The sequence below is a fragment of the Fusarium redolens genome (genome assembly GCF_020744475.1).
Source record: "Fusarium redolens strain MPI-CAGE-AT-0023 chromosome Unknown BKA55scaffold_1, whole genome shotgun sequence".
NCBI lineage: Eukaryota > Fungi > Ascomycota > Sordariomycetes > Hypocreales > Nectriaceae > Fusarium > Fusarium redolens.
Genome location: NW_025763664.1, coordinates 2,885,175 through 2,904,408, shown reverse-complemented (window position 1 = coordinate 2,904,408; position 19,234 = coordinate 2,885,175). Strand labels below are relative to the sequence as shown.

At 48.9% G+C, this 19,234-nt stretch overlaps 6 protein-coding genes across 6 annotated transcripts; 2 read left to right on the top strand and 4 right to left on the bottom strand.

The window, feature by feature from the left end:
• Nucleotides 1-9: 9 nt before the first annotated feature.
• On the bottom strand, nucleotides 10-922 carry BKA55DRAFT_532531 (uncharacterized protein; the record flags this gene model as incomplete). The annotated part of the gene is made up of 2 exons (XM_046189354.1): nucleotides 10-691; nucleotides 756-922. 2 exons carry the CDS (start codon nucleotides 920-922, stop codon nucleotides 10-12), a joined length of 849 nt encoding a protein of 282 aa, XP_046056677.1.
• Nucleotides 923-6,416: 5,494 nt separating this feature from the next.
• Nucleotides 6,417-7,285, top strand: BKA55DRAFT_27267 (uncharacterized protein). Its single transcript, XM_046185477.1, has 2 exons — nucleotides 6,417-6,897; nucleotide 7,285. Exon 1 carries the CDS (start codon nucleotides 6,508-6,510, stop codon nucleotides 6,790-6,792), a length of 285 nt encoding a protein of 94 aa, XP_046056676.1. The 5' UTR covers nucleotides 6,417-6,507; the 3' UTR covers nucleotides 6,793-6,897; nucleotide 7,285.
• On the top strand, nucleotides 7,256-9,992 carry BKA55DRAFT_497759 (kinase-like domain-containing protein; the record flags this gene model as incomplete). The annotated part of the gene is made up of 2 exons (XM_046186491.1): nucleotides 7,256-8,481; nucleotides 8,537-9,992. The coding sequence occupies 2 exons, from the start codon at nucleotides 7,256-7,258 to the stop codon at nucleotides 9,990-9,992; spliced, it is 2,682 nt and encodes an 893-aa protein (XP_046056675.1).
• A 797-nt stretch (nucleotides 9,993-10,789) lies between these two features.
• On the bottom strand, nucleotides 10,790-12,005 carry BKA55DRAFT_550002 (ATP synthase complex subunit H-domain-containing protein). The gene is made up of 3 exons (XM_046191244.1): nucleotides 11,819-12,005; nucleotides 11,673-11,766; nucleotides 10,790-11,374 (listed from the first exon to the last, which is right to left on the bottom strand). The coding sequence occupies exons 1-3, from the start codon at nucleotides 11,843-11,845 to the stop codon at nucleotides 11,106-11,108; spliced, it is 390 nt and encodes a 129-aa protein (XP_046056674.1). The 5' UTR covers nucleotides 11,846-12,005; the 3' UTR covers nucleotides 10,790-11,105.
• A 457-nt stretch (nucleotides 12,006-12,462) lies between these two features.
• Nucleotides 12,463-14,215, bottom strand: BKA55DRAFT_27073 (uncharacterized protein). Its single transcript, XM_046185470.1, has 3 exons — nucleotides 13,893-14,215; nucleotides 13,046-13,833; nucleotides 12,463-12,980 (listed from the first exon to the last, which is right to left on the bottom strand). Exons 1-3 carry the CDS (start codon nucleotides 13,927-13,929, stop codon nucleotides 12,630-12,632), a joined length of 1,176 nt encoding a protein of 391 aa, XP_046056673.1. The 5' UTR covers nucleotides 13,930-14,215; the 3' UTR covers nucleotides 12,463-12,629.
• Nucleotides 14,216-16,254: 2,039 nt separating this feature from the next.
• BKA55DRAFT_682978 (kinase-like domain-containing protein) lies at nucleotides 16,255-17,802 on the bottom strand (the record flags this gene model as incomplete). The annotated part of the gene is made up of 1 exon (XM_046198440.1): nucleotides 16,255-17,802. The coding sequence occupies one exon, from the start codon at nucleotides 17,800-17,802 to the stop codon at nucleotides 16,255-16,257; it is 1,548 nt and encodes a 515-aa protein (XP_046056672.1).
• Between the last annotated feature and the right edge of the window lie 1,432 nt (nucleotides 17,803-19,234).

The window sequence follows — 19,234 nt, the reverse complement described above, 5'->3', positions numbered from 1 at the left end:
TAGAAACAATCAACTGCCCCTGCCGCCTCGTTGAGCAAAGCCGAACCCTCCACGACCACTTCCGTCTGGTCCCTTTGGTGATCGAATTGGTGCCTGTGGTTGCAATTGCTGTTGCTGCTCATCCCGAGGAGTTACACTCCTGCCAGGGGATGAATAATCTGGCTGTCGTCTTTGAGCAGGCTGTTCGGGCTTTGGGCTGTAGTTAGGGTCGAAGAGTTCACGCCCTGAGCCTGACATGTTCTGCATTCTTCGTGGAGCATCAAATGTACGATTTTCAGGTTGACGGTTATCGAACTGTCGTGTGTCGTTGTTCCTGTATCCGCCCCTTCCTCGGCCACGGCCACGACCAGCGTATCCATCTACCTTTGGCGGGGTAACTGTGCCAGGTGATGAGGCTCCTGAAGATGGGTTCGATTCTCCGAAGATCTTGGCCCTGGCTTCTTCGTATCGACGTTGCTTTTCTTCTCTGTCTCGCTTCTGCTTTGCTCGCACTTCTTCTGGACTCATCGGCACCTCCTTCTTTGTTTCATTATCGTCATCTAATGAGAGGCCAGACATCCCTGCTGTAGCATCGCGCTTAGCGATGATGGGCTTTCGGCTAAGCACTTTGACTTGTGGTTTGAACGGAGTCGTAAGAGGAACCCCCGAGTTTGAACCAGCTTCGACATAGTGGAAAGTTTGTGGTGCGTCGCTGTTGTATACGATCCTCATGTTAGTGTGACACTTGGACATGTTGCTGAGGTGGGAGCGCTTACGCAGATTCCCACAACTTGCGATTCTGCTCAGCATGCTGCGCCAGGCGCTCTGCTTTGGACAGAGGCATTGGCTGTGTGGGCTGTTCAGGTTCATTGGCCATCTTGTCCGCCTGAGCCTCCCAATCGTCCTCCCAGGCGTCAGGGATCACTGTGGTATTCTTGCCCATGATGAAGAGCTTTTCTTGCGCAAGGACAGTCTTGCTTATTGTGTATATGTCAGCGCCGTCGTCTTCGTCGAGGGAAAAGATGCTTGACAGTGTTATTGGAAATCGTGAAGTTGAGCATGGAGTTGAGGTTCAGCCAACAATTGATGTTTGTTCAGTTGGGTTGGAAAAGAAAGAATGGAACAGGCTGATGTTGGTGGGTTTTTGGTTAGGCCCAAAAGCTGAGCTGAGCTGGCTTGAAATGGAATTCACGACGTCAGGCACCTGCTTTCTTTCCTTATTTTAGGTGTTTCTGTTTAACGCCCTGGACCCAGGTAAGCAATGGAAGGTAAATCCGGAATACAAAAACACAACAGGGAAATGAAAAATTATATGTGCATTTTGTTAGACAGCATGTAACAAACCTCGTTTCTCTTTACAACTGTTCAAAGCTTGTGGATTTCATGGAAGATTGCGGGGTGGCTTGTCATCTTGGTGGGGCAACAGGTATAGGCTGGGCTGGGCTGGGCTGGTTTTTGGCTGTTAATCTTGATATACTGTTGCATTTGATCCGTGGATGTTTATACTTAACACTGAAAACCAAGTTCTTGTCTTGTAATCATTTTGCCAAATACATTCCTACTCGGAACCATTGTTAAAGACCTTCCTTTCTAGCCCTTTACTGGCCTTTTCTAGCCTTGATTTTGTGACCAAGATTCATTCTTATCCTTTAGATATCTCTATTATTGACCGCTTCAATGGCTGGCGGATTACGTTCATCACCTATTCCTCAACACGAAACGGCCGACCGAGCCGCCAACACAAGCTCGAGGAGAAATGCAGAAGAAAGTGAGACGTTGCGCTCAAAGCTAGTTGATCAGCATATCAGCATGCGTAAGATTTTCGGCTCAAGAATCTTTTCTGGTGTAGTCATTGACAAGTCCTCTAGTAAACTATCCAGATCCCTTGAAGCCTCGAGCACCGCTTCAGGTTTACCCCCAAGGCGTTACTCCGGAGATGGAAGCGAGATGGCTTCAGATGTTGAAAAAGAACAGTGAATGAGTTCCTCAATGCCTACTTAACGGCAGTGGTCTCCCGCGGCGGTATGTTCAGAGCAATCTATGTGTGAACGTATTAGAAAAGAAATGTCCCTCTTTCAACCACTGATACTTAGTGTAACAATACATAGTTTGACTCCTCCTTATGATAATAAAGCATCTGTTGGTATCGAGTAACTTGCTGATGTTATTGCAAACGTTCCTCGAGAGCATTTATGTTTGGCACTTCCAACTTCTTGGCCATTTGCACTTACGAGTCTTGTTGTTCGTATTTGTATGATAATTTGAATATTCAATGATAATAAAACACACCCTAGTAGAACATTCAGTTATATAAGGAGCACAAGTTATATCAGGCCAGAGCTAAAATATATCTACCAGTTGACAGACTAAATAGGTTATTAAGAGTCTCTCAGGAGTATCTCAGAATTTATATTCATAATTGCCTTTTCTTTACAATGTAATAAATAGAGCTCTTTTGAGGCTCGATGTGGTATCTTCCAAGTGCCTTGCTGTTTTCATTGTCACCAAAAGTATATGTTATACATATTGGTTGAGCTTCATGGCCATTCAATACACAATATCGTCACAATCTCGTCACAATCTCGTCATTTATCATTCTCTGCTACGGAAATGCCAGGGATACACCAATCAATCGGATCTATTATGAAAACTCTGAAATACATTCGGTGATATGCCGTGTAAACGTGATCAGCTCAGCCTGGATATAAAAAGCTGACATTATGGCAGTGTCCCAGGCATAAGGCGCCATGCATTTCAGCTTACAGGACTAGTCATGCTTCATTGTGAACCCCTGGCATATTTTACCAGTTCACTCAAGGCTAATGTTACTATGTTTCTCTCAAAATGTCACTAGCAAGTCGATGTGTCTGGTTTGAGGTGTCACAATCAGAATATTGCCCAATGGGGCAGGGGATTGTAACACAACAGCCACATGGGAAGGTTGCAGCAAGAGCTGGAAGTCGATCAATCATCATACTAGGACCAGGCTTGTGATGACTTAGTTGGTCGATACAATGTTACAAACGAGAACGGCAGGCCCTGTTGAAGTCTCAGTTGTAAGTCAATCCAACCGCGGATGAGTTGAAGCATGCGACGCCTCACAATACCAGAGAAGCCATGGACAATAAACTAGAACCCTTATTTTGCCTATCAGATTTTGATTTTGATTGAGAATAGATCATAATGGACGCGAACTTATGTCATCGAGGCAGGAGAATAAGGTCCCCTGGAGTACACAAGTATGCGCATCAGATCTGGGTTGAAAGATGTGGAACACTGCGCATATTGTCCCGAGTGTACTGTACTGTATGCCAAGGAATTGGCACAAATGCAGTCTTTTATCTGAAACAAAACTTCAATCAATGCACTCAGATGACTCAAGCAGCAGACCAAAAGTCAATATACCCTTGTTCAAGATAGTGGCAATAAAGTCATGTTGCAGTCGCTTACTTTGCTCCGGGCATAACTACCTTACCTACTGATCTCATGCAAATGCTGAGACTCCGTATCCGTATTGTCGGTTCACCAAAGATCCGGTGTAACACACTGTAGGCAACCAGATTAATGACCAATGATTGATGCTGAGGTCGATGTTGATGCAGCGAGGCTGAAAAGCAGGGTGAACCAGAGTACACGACATCCATGGCTTGTGTTATCGGTCGGTTACCTGGCAGGCCTGGGTTCTCAGGTTCTCTACCTGGACCTAGTACCTAATTAGAGTTGAGCAATCACAGAAAAGATCCTGCATGCCATGGAACGGCTGGATCTTTTTGGGCCTGACGGGACGAGGAAGTCGCCCCGAGCCGAAAGGGACCATAAGCTTATGGGTTGCAAGGCAGTTCTTGGTACTCTGTGAAGATGTACTGGAATACCTTAGCCTATCACGAGATGTTCATATTCCACTGATCAGCTGCAGCAGTGCTGGTGCTGAATAAGACCCTGTTAAGCTCTTCTTGTGTTGTCTTGTGGTGGGGCTGAGGTCAACTAGGGATACGTGCCATCGAAATGCGTGTTATTGGGTTATTATGATCAAAACCAGATATCATAATGCTTCACCCGAAATCTTCATGGATAGCAGTGGCTCACTCTAGACTCATGGCTAGCCATACAGTATTATCGATCCAGACACCGTACAACTCATTGTTGGCAAAGCGGTTAACAAAGTGAGATATCAGACTATTAGCCAAGCCAATGCAGCACGCATGTTTCGCCAAGCCTTAGGTTGCCGCCGGTTGCTGATGTTGATGATGTGTAATAAGAATGGCATGCAAGCAGCAATGAAGAACTCTTGTTGAACCCCCGCCAGAAGTGAAATGCCCCACTAGTCAGTGAGCGAGTGGTTGGAAGTTTGTTTCCTGTCGTCTCAGAAGATGGGAATTGCGATTGCAGAGGGATCATCTCCTCCACTTGCCGGCCTCTTAGGTAGCCCTTATGGTGTAAGTCGTAGCTCGATTCGAAATACGCACTCGCACTGTGGAGTGTCTGCTGTAATCTGTGGATACGCCTCAATAGGGTGCGTATCATGATTCAGTTGAAACCCAAACAACCTACCTTACCCAAACCAACTGGGAGTTTTGCATCTTCTAGAAGACACCGCTGTTTTGTCAGCAGCCAGATGGCAACTTACGGTGTATCATGCCTGAGTTCGCTGGCTTCTCGAGTTGTTGTCAGAGCCAAGTCGACAATATTGGCATGGTCCCATCAGCTCGTTTCCAGCAGCGCTGATGTCATGGACATTTCTTAATGCATCCACCTTCAGCTCCATAGACCTATCTCCAATGCAGGCTTGACTGCAAACGTATCTCCAAACCCGTTATCGGTTTATCAAGAGGCGGGGTTATTTTCTCTGCAAGAACCAAGAACTCCGAACCTTTGGGTGGATGGCGTCGAGCCAACTTCAACAGGTCAGTGTCCAACTCGGTTCATCCTGGTGGACATTGGGTTGTAAAGCCGAATACCGAAACATAAACGTACCTATTCAGCCTCATAGAGAAGACAGGTCGCAACTGTAACATAAATTCTAACGTAAATTGCTATACGATTCGGATTTTAGCAGCGAGTTTAAATCCAGAATAGTAGGTGATGTAAGCACTACTTGAGGCTGTCTCCGATAACATGAACCGTAATCAAGTACCTGAATGAATACCTAATCATGCAACCTCTCCATACAAGTACTTCAGAGCTCTACAGCATCTCTCACCGACTACCGAACCCTCTCAAGGGCTAATTTGTTTGCTTTCGATTTGTTCGACTTAAACAATCAATACTCGATTTCAAGTTGAAAAGAAAGCACAAGCTGCCACGGCTTGTAAAGTGCTCCAACCTCCCCTACTTCTTGCGCACTGTACTAAATTCAACACCCCCAAAGCCAGCGCCAGGTCACCCACTCCCACCTCACCTTAACCTTGCCCCAAAAAGACGTCTAATTATCATCTCCATCGCCTCTTCTACTCGCGCCATCTCAATCTTTCCCCTCTCTCTTTCTCAACAATAACCATCATATTTTCCGTCGACTGTGCTTGATTATCGTCTCTTATCGCGACTTCATCCTACCCTCGACTCGAACAACGATCCCTGGGCCACCGACGCCCAATCCGATAACGTTATACGATTCATCTCACGCAATATACCCGCTTCGCCCCTCTCTTCCTCCGCCGCAACAATTCGGCCCTGTTTTTAAGCCGCGGCAGCTTTAATAAAGCTCCTCGCCGCCAGCCATGACGGGCACTGAGACTTCCAATGCGGGAGGAGGTTTTGATCTGCTACGAAGAGCAACTCAAGCAATGATGTCTAGGTTCGTGAATAATTTTTCTCTGTCGTCTTGAAGTACTGTTTTGCCTTGTTTTTGCTCTCTCTTCTGCGTGCTATTGCTATTACAATCTGGCGCTCTTTTCATCCTGTTTTTGGCGGGGACTCGAGATCGATATTGGATCCTGACCTCCAGTGCTGTGGTGCTGCCATGCCCCTCACCAGGCGCAATTGGTGGTGGCGACGATGACGGACTTGCAGCACTCGAGCTCAGTAGCTTCAGAGACGCCTGTTCCGGCTAGAGCTGCCATTGGATCCCTTGTTCTACGACACCGCCCGCCGATGGGAACCCACATCACCTCACATGGAAATGGAACCGCTGCTGGCAGCTACAGCTGTTCACGCAGGACTGCATCCCACTATTGGGCCCTGTTGGGCTCTATCTAGTGGACAGCTGCCCTGTAACCGCACTGCAGGACGACGTCTCGCCTTTGCGTTGGCAGCCAGAGCATGGATTCCCCATAACAGCGGTCGAGCCTTTGCCCTGGGATTGTTGGCAATGCCCGGCAAACATGGAAAACACGACATTCGATCCTAGTCTCGTCAACCAGAGGAGAGGCGGTTCTATTATACCAGAAGCACGCAAATACCAATCAAGGCGTCGCCGTCCCTTCGACTTGACTTCGCCATCGCAGTGGAACCGAGCATTCGCCGCCGTCGTCTCGAATTCATTTTGCAGGCTCTAAAATTGGATACAGCCTGTTCCAAACAAAAAAGCAAATGAGCAATCAATGGCTGCTGTGGCATTCGCATTCCCACATGCAAGAGACAACTCGTCTTTTACTCTTGTTTTTTTTTTTTTTACAAGGACCATGTTGCAACTTTGCAAGCTCAGGTCTGACTCGCTTCAATTGTGATTGGGCCCAATACAAAGGCTGCCCAGCCTCGGAGTCAGTCCCTACGTTCGGCCCCGCTATCAGCTTCAGTTTTCCACGTTTTGCTCCTGGTCCAAACAATTTTGGGCAAAAGTCCTCAGGCAAAAGGAAGCTTGTTGGACAAGCCTGACCCCAGCCGCAAAGCGAGGTTTTACTCGCGGGAAAGAATTGATCTCGTCATCGTCCTTTTTACCATTTACATTCTAGTATTGAGCCTCCACTTGGTCCCTTCACGGTTCGTCTTACACGGCCGCTCTCGGCAAGGCCTCGCATCCCATCCTAACCTCTACTGCTCGCTCGCTGGTCCTGGCGCTTCTTCCGCATCCACACCGGCGCGAACACACCACTGGCTACCAAGAGTTCCAAAGGCCTTCCCATTCCGTGTTTTTCTCGTCATAGTCGCATCGTCAGAGTCCACCTCTTCTGTTATTGCCCATCTCCTCTGGTGGTCCCCTCTCGGCCTTTGCCCTGTTTACCCTCTAGTTGACGCGCTTGGCAACCGTCATGAACTAGTGTTCCCACTTTGTTTTTTTCCCCGCGCCGCTGCTTCGGCGTAGAAGCATTTATTCACTCACTGGAAATCTTTTGCAAAAATGCATGGGGTTATTAACAAAAACGTCAGGTCTGCGGCAGACGAGGATGGCGCCGATCACATTGGTCTCGATACTCCTCGATCCGGTGTAGCTACACCTCAACCCGATCTACAGGACAAACGCTTGCCAGGAATCATGAGCTACTTCGGCCAGGTTCGTAAATACCCTTCTACGCCTTCGTCAGATCCCAATCCGTCACAGAGTGATACCACTCTAGACCGAATTCCAGTTGAGCCCACTCCACCAACCGGCCTGCAGTTGCAGGCACACACCGAAGGCTCTCCTCGCGGCTGTGAGTCCTCGGCTTTGGGTCGTTCGCTTCTTCAACATGAGCGTCCTGATTCTATGCCAAGTACCACTGAGCGGGATGAGCATAACCTTTCGGACCCCTACCCAACCCCACCCACTTCTCAGCCCTCGTCTTCGGGGGGTTCTATCTCCCAGGACATGATTTCTGCAGACTCAGGGGCGCATGGCAGGGCTACGGTCGAGCAAAAGTCTCTTACACAGCAGTCACAATTCAAGAAACCCACAGCCTCACTATTCACTACCACCCACTTTCAAACTTCCAGTGACCCATCACTACCTGAACTTGACTCCTCCAAAAACGCAGCACCTACCAAAGACTCCATCATTCCTTCGCATCCTGAGCCCAGTGCAAGTTCAGGCGCCTGTTCAGCTGCTGCCCCCGGCAAGTGGCATTTTCTTAATGGACTCAAGGAGCTAACTCGTATGACGTTCAAGAGCGGCAACTCGACTCCTACTCGAGCAATGTCGGCTGCTCGACCATCTGGCTCCGATAGAGCCCCTTCCTCCGGGAGGACCAGTCATGACGGTGCTGAAGTCAGCGGTACTCAGACTCCCAGGAGTTCTGCTGGTGCCCAGGCGCCTGCCGCCAAGGGAAAGCTAACAATCAAGATCAATGAGGCTCGTGGGCTTAGGAAGAGTCGGGACCCTTATGTTGTTGTGGTTTTTCAGCGTAGTGAGCTCATCTCTGGCGGTCCCCACCACATCGATGAGGACGATAACCTCAGTGTCGAGCCACCTCCGGCTGCTGGTGGCATCCCTATCCAGCGATCAGGCAGTGACTCTGGGCGTCCCTTGGCTATTCCCATGAGGAGCAGGCAAAGCAGCAACACCAGTATTAATGACTACGGCTCGTTCCGTAACCGATCCGGAGGTCAGCTCACATTTACCAACCCAAAATGGGATGCCGAAGCTGAGTTGTAAGTTACCTTGTGTGGACAGTTGTGTCTGAGACTCACTACTGACACTGAGCAGCGACGTCGTGGACTATGATATGCTGGTTGATGTCTCGGTTTATGATCATGGAGCAACGGGCGATGAATTTCTCGGCCATGTTGATTTTCAGGCCAGCAAGGATCCTGGTGCTACCGTCCAGGGCTGGTTCCGGCTGCAGGGCCATGCTGATACCATGGCAGAAAATGCGCCAACTGGTGAGATCTTCCTTGAGGCCATTTACCACAGAGCAGAGAGGAAACAATTTGGCCCCACTGATTTTGAAATTCTCAAACTCATCGGCAAGGGCACTTTTGGTCAGGTGTATCAAGTGAGAAAGAAGGATACCCAGCGCATTTACGCCATGAAGGTTCTGCAGAAGAAGGTTATTGTGCAAAAGAAGGAAGTTGCCCATACCGTGGGAGAACGAAATATTCTGGTTCGGACCGCCATGTCCGACTCACCTTTTATCGTTGGCCTCAAGTTCTCTTTCCAGACACCATCAGAACTTTATCTCGTTACCGATTATATGTCTGGAGGTGAGCTGTTTTGGCATCTACAGAAAGAGGGTCGGTTCGATGAGAAGCGAGCCAAGTTCTACATCGCCGAACTGATCTTGGCCATTCAGCACCTTCATCATAACGACATTGTGTACCGGGATTTGAAGCCTGAGAATATCCTCTTGGATGCTAACGGACATATCGCCCTGTGTGACTTTGGTCTTTCCAAGGCCAATCTTACAAAGAACGACACTACCAACACTTTCTGTGGAACAACCGAATACCTTGCGCCCGAGGTTTTGCTGGACGAATCTGGCTACACCAAGATGGTGGACTTCTGGTCGCTTGGAGTTTTGGTCTTTGAGATGTGCTGTGGCTGGAGCCCATTCTATGCCGAAGATACGCAGCAAATGTATAAGAATATTGCCTTCGGCAAGGTGAGGTTTCCTCGAGATACCCTCTCTCAGGAAGGAAGGAATTTCGTCAAGGGACTCCTCAATAGAAACCCCAAGCACAGACTAGGTGCGACTGATGACGCCGAGGAGCTGAAGAGGCACCCCTTCTTTGCCGATGTGGATTGGACTCTTCTCTCCAAGAAGCTTATCACTCCACCTTTCAAACCCAAATTGAAGTCTGAGACAGATGTCTCATATTTCGATCCGGAATTCACGACCGCGCTGGATCAGAATGGCTCTCTGAACGAACGTGCTGCTGCATTGGCCCGAGGCTATGCCGCTTCAACTCCTCTTTCTCCTTCTGTTCAGGCCAACTTCCAAGGCTTCACGTTTGTTGATGAAAGCGCATTAGATGATCACATGCGAGACCGAGCAGGACTTGTCGATGAAGATATGGACGATGGACAAAACCATAGGAACCGCGATAACGACGATTGGGACAATCTCGACGACATTGACCTCAGGAAGGCAAACCGGATGAGCGGGATCGTGAAGACTGGACATGACGAGCACATGGTGGGAGGTTCTCACTTTGACGTATAATGCGGCAATTCCTTTTTCTTGCACGTTATTATTGAAGTCAAGCTCCACGGCGTTTCAACCATGCTGGAGATCTATCTATCTCTACGTGTCATACAGAAAGCAAAAAGTAATATTTCGCAAAACCAAAAACTTCACCTCTTCTTCCCCAGTTTTGCATGTGGGTTACGGATGTCTAATTTGTGGAATTATATGCATCGAGGTCGGCTGGTATTGCATTGCATTGGTCGTCTAGCTGTACAGGACTGATGGCGTTTTATGGTTGTGCAAAATGAGACGAGAGAGAGAACGAGAAACAAAAAATAGGAGGGATCATGTCCATTTTGGTTGATCCCTCTTTTGAGGGCCATTTTCCTTAGTTTGATTCCCAGCAATAACAGGAGGGTCGTATGAGTAATGAAATGAGAATGCCACAACTATTCTTGGAAGGTCCCGGAAGGGAAATCGGTCTCTTTCGGTTTATTCTGGACTTGTCCTGGTTGGATATAGTAGCCTATGGAAGAGTTCGAATCCAGCCTTCTCCGTCTTGTGGTTGTTGATGACGTTGATTGCCACCTGACGTCGATAACCCAGAGCTAGTGTAGTATAGCTTAGGGGATGAATGATGTTTGTCATTATATGAGAGTATCCGGGAGAAGTTGAAGTCATGGATACATCATTGATGTCAGAAGGCATACGAGGCTGATCGGCATAGGCCCTGCGGCGTCGGAGGTCGGGAGCTTGAGAGGTAGACGCACGGGTTGTATCAGATATCACCACAGATAGACATATTGTTGAGGGTTCACATGTTATGAAATATAGTCACTTGGAAATGATCGTTGTAACAAGTTGCTTGTGCTTCATTTGACGTTTCGCATTTCGCAATTAGTTCCTACGGGCAACCGAAAAAAGGCTGAATTTTAGGAAAAATGTACACAGGATTCTTATCCCCAATCCCCTTACTTCTGCTTCTCCTTTCTTCTTGATCGCTCCGGCTCTTCTTCCCCGGGGGTGAGTTGGTGTCGGCCTCCCTCTTTTTCTATCCCCATGAAACGGCGGCTGGGCGGTGAGAAATAAACCCCCAATATTTGCTGCAGTCGGGATAGTCTATGTGCTCCCAAGGATAAGAAAAACGCTTTAGTGGTGAGCCTCATCCTCCTCCTCAGCCTCAAGCCAGTCGGCAACCTCGGGGGTACCGGCGGACTGGGCAGAGCTGTCCTGGCCCTCAATCTCAACGGCCATGCTCTCGTACTCCTTCAGGTTGCCAGCGAGGTCGGTCTCCTCGGGGGAGGCGGGTGTCTTGGGGACGTTGAATGTCTGGACGTTGCCCTCAGCGTCGGACTCCTTGACGGCGGGGATCTTGTAGGCCTTGAGCTCCTTGAGATAAAGCTCCTGGACAAAGTCGGCTGTAGAGGTATGATGTCAGCAATTGAACGTTGATTCGGTCAAGTCATATTTGGGTTGATCGGTATCGGTTTGTCAATTTTTTGTGAGAGATGCGAGGTTATATAGCGAAAAGTAATCCGAACACTGTTTGATATTTCGTATTTGATGCTGATTGTTTGGCGACGTCGGAGCTTAGGTGGAGCGCAGATTCGGCTATAGGAGGATAGATCCGACCGGGAGAAATGGGCAATCGAGATGATGTATTCGCGACATCGAAAGGGATTGATTGAGCATATAGCAATGTAGACAGAATCTTACCTTTCCGGGAGACAGTGGGAGCAATGAAGCCCCTCACCTGAACGGCATTGGGTCTGGCGACACGAGAAACAGCCGCAACAGCGGAGCGAGCGCGCTATAAAACCATGAGTATTTTTTTATCGTCTAGGCTTGGTTCTTTTTCTCACCGAAGCCCTGGAGAGTTGAATGAGCATTTTGAATAGCTGGTGGTGGCTCAATTGAGGGGATGACTCCGGAGGAGATGGGCGAGAGCGAGATCGAGGGCGAGGTCGATTGAGGGTTTTGGGGGAAAAATCGTGAGAGGTTGCACTGGACCATGCGTCTTCGCCCCCGGTTAGAGCGGTTCGGCCTTGCTATCGTGGAGTTGATGCCTCAGGTTTGAGTCTGAAACTGGGCAGCTGCCGGAGCATCACGGATCCATCGCACGTGACCTTTGAGAGGTGTGATTGGCCAGGATTGATAGATCTTGCATTGGGACCCTCTCTGCTCGGGAATGGGGAAGCACTATCGTCAATTCACTTACACGGAGATCAGCCATTATGAATTTTAATACTCAATTCATTCGGGGGGAAAAAATATTCAGCCACTGCAAACCTGGTAAATTCTTGCTAATCAGCGTACTCCTGGCGAGAGCTGTTTCATAGTGCTTCAATTTGCTATATTCGAATATCGATGTACTGTCACATCAGCTTCAAGAGCCTCATGATAACATTGTTGCACAATACAATGCTCACGAAAAATGTCTGATGTAATCATTTCATCCAGTCTATTGGTATGGTATATGCTAAGTTCGAAAGTTAAGGTAACAAAAAAGAAGAGAACGATTGACATCGCAGTTAAAACATCTTGCCGATTATCAGATCCAATCCTGATGGACTGAAGATCTATGGTATCACAATTCACGAGTCCCGAAATCCGAAACACCTTCTAAGCATTACAGCCCCGCCATGTTACTCATTTTTAGGTTGACAAGAAAGTTTATCGTGCCTCCTCCTGAGACATCTGCGGAGAAATTTGCTTGGCACGAGAAGCGTTCCTTCGCCTTTCACCAATAAAGGCAGCAGCCAAGTAGAGGATAGCAGCGATACCAGCAATAACGGAGTATGCGATGATGTATGAAGTGGATGAGTTGGCAAGCTGAAGACCAAGGCCTCCGTTGACGATACCGATGATGATGAGAGCTCGGCCGAACCAGATGTGAACATGGCTGACAACTCCTCGCTTGCGGTGGCTCACAAAGTATCGGTGGTGCATGTAACCGAGGACAGGCTGCAGGGTCATCAAGGCACAAACAACAGTGCCCATTCTTGTGTGAGCTTGCTTTCCCCACTAGAGTCACACGTTAGTACTGACAGACACGTTCCGATGCGAGTGCATCTCAGGGGAGAACTTACGTAGCCACCATCACGGGCATAGACATAACCGAGGCCGAATCCAGCCCACATGAGGAGCAACATGGCAACTTGCCAGCCGGCGTGGATGAGCCACTTTCCAAGCATGGGCATAAGGATGGCACCCAGAGGATATCCAGCAATAAAGACAATGGACATGATGATACCGTGAGCGCGCAGAACAGTCTTGCTAGGGCTGCCACTTCCGTTCTGTGTCACAGCACCGCCAGAGCTAGAACCAGAGTTCGTGTTCGTGTTTTCATTGCTGCCGGTGAATGGGTTGCTGTCAGAGCTCATTGAGGCCTTGGAAAAGTCAACGCTGAAGTCCACGTGCTTGTCGTGCTCAGAGATGCGCTCCTCCATGCTTGTCGAATCCAGCGAATTTCCATTCTTCCAAGCTGCAATCCACGAGCTTGTGCCCTTGAGACTAAGATCAACACAGTTGTTGCATCGAATGTTGGCGATCATCTGCTTGTCCTTGATTCCAGAACCGTCGAGGAGCTCGAGTCCGCTTCGCTTCGTGTACTGGGGCATGACCTCGCCGACACCTTTCCTTGGGCTCAGGGTGACATTGCCGTTGCCGTCTTGGTAAATGATGAACATGTCGGATCCAGCCATTTGGGATCCAGTGCCTAGTCCTGCCCATTGTGCGGATGTTGGTGCCTTGATCTGGAAGTAAAAGCTGCCAGATCCCGCGCTTGCAGAAGCCGCAGGGACACCCCAACGGAAACAGACGTCGCCATTGTCCGGGCAGAAAGAAGATGTGATAGCGAGTGCACTGCTAGCAGCAGCTAAAGGAGAACTGTTAGTTGGGTGGGAGAGATGCGTTGAGTTGACGGGAATGACTTACACAGCACCGCTAATGATGTGCTGAAAGTTGACTTCATGGTATTGTTGGGAACGAAACAGAGACAGGTGAAATGAATGGAAGAGAAATTTTTTTACTGCGAGTGAGGAGATTGGAATCTTACATGAGGGGGACAATGAAAGAACTAAATATAATAAGCATAAACAAAGCACAGATGGAGATAGACCAGGGGGGTATTCCTATATTGAGACGATCGTCCACTGGGCTACAGACGCTACGCGCCGCAAAGCCACGGCAGTGCTGTGCGATACAAAGCCTGGTGCCGGTGGTACGGGACGGTTTACGAAGTCGAATACCAAAGAGACCCGGCAGATGACATTACAACTGCCGCCATTAGTTAGTTTGGCAGCCTGGCTCAAAGGGACGGATCCCTTGAGCCCAAGGCTTGGACCCAAGGGAAGGGATCGATGTTGTCGTCAGCTCTTTTGTCGGATCCGCCCTGGTTAATCCTTGTCAAGCATGAGATGAAGGTATTAAGGTTTCACTCACACTGCCACAGCCCAGACAGTTATCCAGGCTATCCACGCCAGTGAATAGGCTTAAGCCATCGCGGGTTTCAGTGCCGAGATAGCGGCAGTTTGTTCGTTTAGAGGCTTCAGGGCACAGTCAGAACGCCGGAATGATTGGTTAACGACGCATTTCTTTCAGTCGAGGCATCATGATGTTGAAACTGTCGCCGTTGGAAAGGTGCGTTCGTGTGCCTCTCTATCCGTTATCTGAACAAGAGGGAGAGGCCTCCTCTGTTTCAGTAACCTCTTGGTGTTCGAATACGCGCTCAATTGCTACATATGATGCATGCCCAGCCTGCCAGTCCATACAGTAAGGACTCGATCACTGAAAAGGGCTGTGATGACACGCTTGCAAGGACTGAAAGAAATGGCGGCCGACCCCTACAGGGATATCTCCGCAGGTGAGATCTGGGCTGTCGGGAAGACTCTTTTCTTTGACTAGACGCCCAAATCAGGCAAAAGATCTGATTATGCTTCTCTCTTGGGTAGATTGGTCAATCCGACAACAGGCAGTCATCCCACGACAGCAACGTTATCCCACGTGGAGTACCGAGGTTTCAACGTGTGAATAGCCTCAAAGATCCACGTCAGAGTCTACCATTGGCAGTATCGTATTTTGTTGTTGTTTGATGAGGTCGCATAAACAATTGTCTCCCATTCCCCCAGGCCCACGGCTACCCCAAGATGGGTACTGTAAACCAAGCTCCAGCCCAATGACATTATCCCAATTTGCAACACGACGCTACCAGGGTTTGGAGCTCTCTTCCAGGTCTGATCAGTGCTTCTCTTAGCCTCGTGAATATGTCAGCTCTTTCAACCCAAAGCTTATTCTCTACTCTAATTCTCTCCGGATAAGGTGATGGACCTTAATCTTCTCGTACAGAGATCCGCGGAGGTTTGATTATTCAATCATCACAAAGCAGCTTCATCGATGATGCCAAGAAACGCAGATGCAGTCTGATAGTATCGTCTCAGTCGATGGCATGCAATAGTCTACGCCTCGTGCATGATGATTGCGCGGCCCTCCATTTCATGTTGCAGTTGCGCTCTGGATGATCAGATCAAGTCAAGTCTAAGCCTTCATCGACTCTACCAAGCCTATTCATGCATTCTGTCACTGTTATCGTGGTCTGATGTGATGATCGAGTCGATCTTCAGTCTGTGACGCATTCGTTTAAGCTTGTAGATATTGGTGTTGTAGTTGTCATCCATCGATGCAACTAATTACTCGGATAAACTCAGTCATTAGAGTCAACAGGGTGACTATTCCCTGTTGACGACGCGTAGTGCACCAGTATAGCAACTCAGACAAACTTGCTCAAGTGTCTCATTCTCACCCTTCTGCATGTTATTCCCGATTATGTGAGATCATATTCATCCATCGTCAATTTCCCTTCTCTTTTACTGCCAACCTAATCATCACAACTGCATTACTTGCCCAAATACGAAGTCACGGCCATGCACTTACAACCCAACAAGCACCAGCCTGACAGCTAAGCCCCCAGCTAATCCTATTCCCATCCGTTATTTGTCACTCGCCCGGCTGTTTGCACGTTTCGGGCAGTTATTAGCACCCTAGACGATGGCAAGGATCAAGTATAGAAACGAAAACTCTATTGAAATCTACAATTTGAACGGTACTACCAGACAGATACTACAGTACCTTCCAACGGCCAGTGAGGCCCTCTCTTTGTTGTAGCTGCTCTTCTGTATGTAACGCAAAAAACCGCACCAATCAATACGCAATCATCTTGAATAACACCAATGCCCCTCAATCAACTCCTCATCCCCTGTCTTTCTATAGTCATCAATTCTCTCGTCTCAACAGTGATCGATCAAGTCTGGGCAAAAGCCGCGAATCGATCTTCGTTCAACAGGCTTGAAGATGCAACAAAACTGAATCCACCAAAGAGCTCATCCTTAGGGAGACTTCGAGGCCAGGCATCCTTGTTTGGCAGCACCGGGCTGATGGACAGCTCCGTAAACTCTGGGGCGAAGTTCTCGGCTAGCTCAGGGTCCGTGATCATGGGCTGAATCGGTGGCTCAAGCTCACGCTCCGCCAACTTCTTCCAGTCAATCTTGCGGAAGAACCGGTGTTTCTTCATTGTCGCCAGATCCTTGGGCATCACGGCACCGAGACGCTTGCTGGGGTCCTTGCGAAGAAGTCGGGTGAGTAGATCTTTAGCATCAGGGCTCAGGAAGTAAGGAAGAACCAGCTTCTGCTTGACGATGTTGTCTTGGATCTTGGCGTGGTTTTGGCCACGGAAAGGTGGGTTTCCAGTCATCAGGTCGTATCCGAGGGCTCCAAACGACCACCAGTCGACTGCCTTTCCATACTTCTTTCCAAGGACCACCTCGGGCGCCATGTACTCGACAGTTCCCAGCATTGAGTTGCAGCTCTCATTCTGGTCGACCGAGACCTTGGAAAGACCAAAGTCGGTCAGGAGGAGATGGCCTTCTGCGTCTAGAAGGCAGTTCTCCGGCTTGAGATCGCGGTAGACCACGCCGAGATCGTTGTGAAGGTGGGAAATCGCTAGAAGCATCTCCGCCATGTAGAATGCGGCCACATCCTCCGAGAACATCTTTTCGGTGTTGAGATGGGTGAAGAGCTCACCACCCTGTCCGTATTCAAGAATGAGGTACAGTTGCTCTTGATCTTGGAAGGCGTAGAACAGCTTGACAACAAATGGATGTCTGTTGACGGACTCGAGAATCTGTCGCTCAGTCTTGGTCTGCTCAACGAGCTTCTTGTGGACGACAAGCGAGGCCTTCTTGAATTGCTTCTGGGCATAGAGTCTTCCAGTCGCGCGCTGCTTGACAAGCAGTACAGTACCATAGGTACCTTTGCCAAGGCATCGCAAGTGTTCAAAGTCCTCCGACGTCATCTTACGGTTGGGCGCAAGGCCGCGCTCGAGGGTTTCGAGATATCCACTACGCTCTCGAACACTCTCGCTAGCGAAATCGTGCTCGAGGTTAACTTCGTAACTAATAGAACTGTCTGAAATCTCGCTACCAGCCTCGCTGCGCACATCCTCCCGACTCTGTGTACGGCTGATCATTTGCTTTCGAAACTCAAGCGCCAGTCCTTGTTGACTTCCAGCACGACTCATAGAGTGACAGGGAGACCCTCCATCGAGGCTCAGAGGCTCCATCTGCATGCGCAGTTTGGCGATGCCTGACATGGCGGGCGAGGGATGGGCGCGGAAGGTAGGGCTGCAGTTGGCGCTCACAACATCGTTGATGATGAGGTTTCTTCCAGGAGTCTTGCGCCGAGGAGTAGGGGCCTCGCTGTGTCCATGGTCGGAGTCTTCGTCGCCCGAAGTAGCAGGTGTAGTCTGGAATCCGCGGACGGTAGTGACCGCGGCAGGTGCCTGGCTTATCATGGTGGGCGGTATTCAAAGTGGTAGTCTGAGTTTTGGGGGATTAGGAACGGCACGGTTATGCTCAGATAACTACACCACACAGCACTCGCCCAGCTCAGACAGTGGACAAGTGCAGATAGTCGTGCTATTCAAGGGAATCCTCGTCGGCGCTCCGGATCTGCGCGGGGCTGTGATTCGAAGTGACGCTCGATCTCGTAGAAGTTCGCGACACGCATCTGGTATCGGAAGAAAGAAGTACGGAAGACGGCAGGCTTTGCTATATGCATTTGGCAGCGGTTAGGTGTCGTGGGAATGTTGAACTGGTGTTCACCAAGTGTGGTGTGAGGGAAAGAAGAGAGGGAAGGGCAAAGGACAAAGAACGGGTCCTTCTAGTATTAAATCAAGTAAGAAAAATAAAACAAGGATTTTTTGGTGGCCATAGCCCTGCGCCTATTTCAGCAGGTGCGCTGTAACTCCGCGATTTTTTAGGCTTTTTTCGGCGGTCTTGCATTGGCTCCAGTCCAAAGAATCCATTAACTGCAGCTGCGCCTATAATTCAGCCCGCCTTGGTCATCGGCTGGGCCGTCGCCGTCAATAAAACCCCCTGTCTACTAAGCCCGAGCGTCCACTTGGAACGCGGGGAGGAATTAAAGGCTCGGGGGCCTAGTCAGCGGGAGATACAAACCACCACCCAAGTTTGGATATTAGACGTAAAAATAACCCCTGAGACTAGCACAACTCATGACAAGCCAGGGGGGATGCACAGCACCAAGTTGAACCCGGCTGCTGGAATTTGGAATACATTCGTTCAAGTCGAAGCCTAAGACATGGACCGTGAGACTTGAGAGAGACAAATTTTGTCGCATTAACCATAATTATACCTGCCCCTTTTTCTTTTAATTTTGTGGCTGTAGAGCATAGACTTTTGTTACTCCCTTGTTGACTGGTTCTGCGTTGTCAATAAAACGTAACGAACAAACCTTGAACGTGACATGTTCTCATTCGTCTGCCAGTTCTGTTCTTGATGTCAGCATCACAAGGCATGAAAGATGACTGACAGTCTTGAGACACTGACATCACCAATAACCTGACAGGCCTGGGCCATGCGGTGATCGATCCCGCAGAAAGCGAATGGTTGGTCTTCGTTTATTTATTTTTTTAGCTTGTGATTCTTCAGGGCCCATTAAACATTGGACTCTAAAACCCAGGCAGGGTAGGGCGAGAAATAGGACTCAGGTCGTATAGTAGGTTAGTATCTAACCTAACCTCCTAACGATCTTTAAAAGTACAATAATATTAAAGAAAAATTATGTATTACAAGGATTAGTAGCATTTTCTTTACTCGCTGGTGATTTTAATGATGATATTCATTGTCTTCTACACATTTTGGCATAAATATTCCCTTCCAAGTTGATCTCCCGTCTATTAGGTTCGGGTCATCGTCGGCCAGCGG

Bases quoted from the DNA above. Each gene is read 5' to 3' on its own strand.
- BKA55DRAFT_27267 (XM_046185477.1), top strand. From the start codon at position 6,508: ATGAGCAATCAATGGCTGCTGTGGCATTCGCATTCCCACATGCAAGAG.
- BKA55DRAFT_550002 (XM_046191244.1), bottom strand. From the start codon at position 11,845: ATGCTCATTCAACTCTCCAGGGCTTCG. The intron at 11,767-11,818 runs GTGAGAAAAAGA...ATGGTTTTATAG, and splicing joins TTCAACTCTCCAGGGCTTCG to CGCGCTCGCTCCGCTGTTGC. The intron at 11,375-11,672 runs GTAAGATTCTGT...ATACCTCTACAG, and splicing joins TCCCACTGTCTCCCGGAAAG to CCGACTTTGTCCAGGAGCTT.
- BKA55DRAFT_27073 (XM_046185470.1), bottom strand. From the start codon at position 13,929: ATGAAGTCAACTTTCAGCACATCATTAGCGGTGCTGT. The intron at 13,834-13,892 runs GTAAGTCATTCC...GTTCTCCTTTAG, and splicing joins CACATCATTAGCGGTGCTGT to CTGCTGCTAGCAGTGCACTC. The intron at 12,981-13,045 runs GTAAGTTCTCCC...GTGTGACTCTAG, and splicing joins ATGCCCGTGATGGTGGCTAC to TGGGGAAAGCAAGCTCACAC.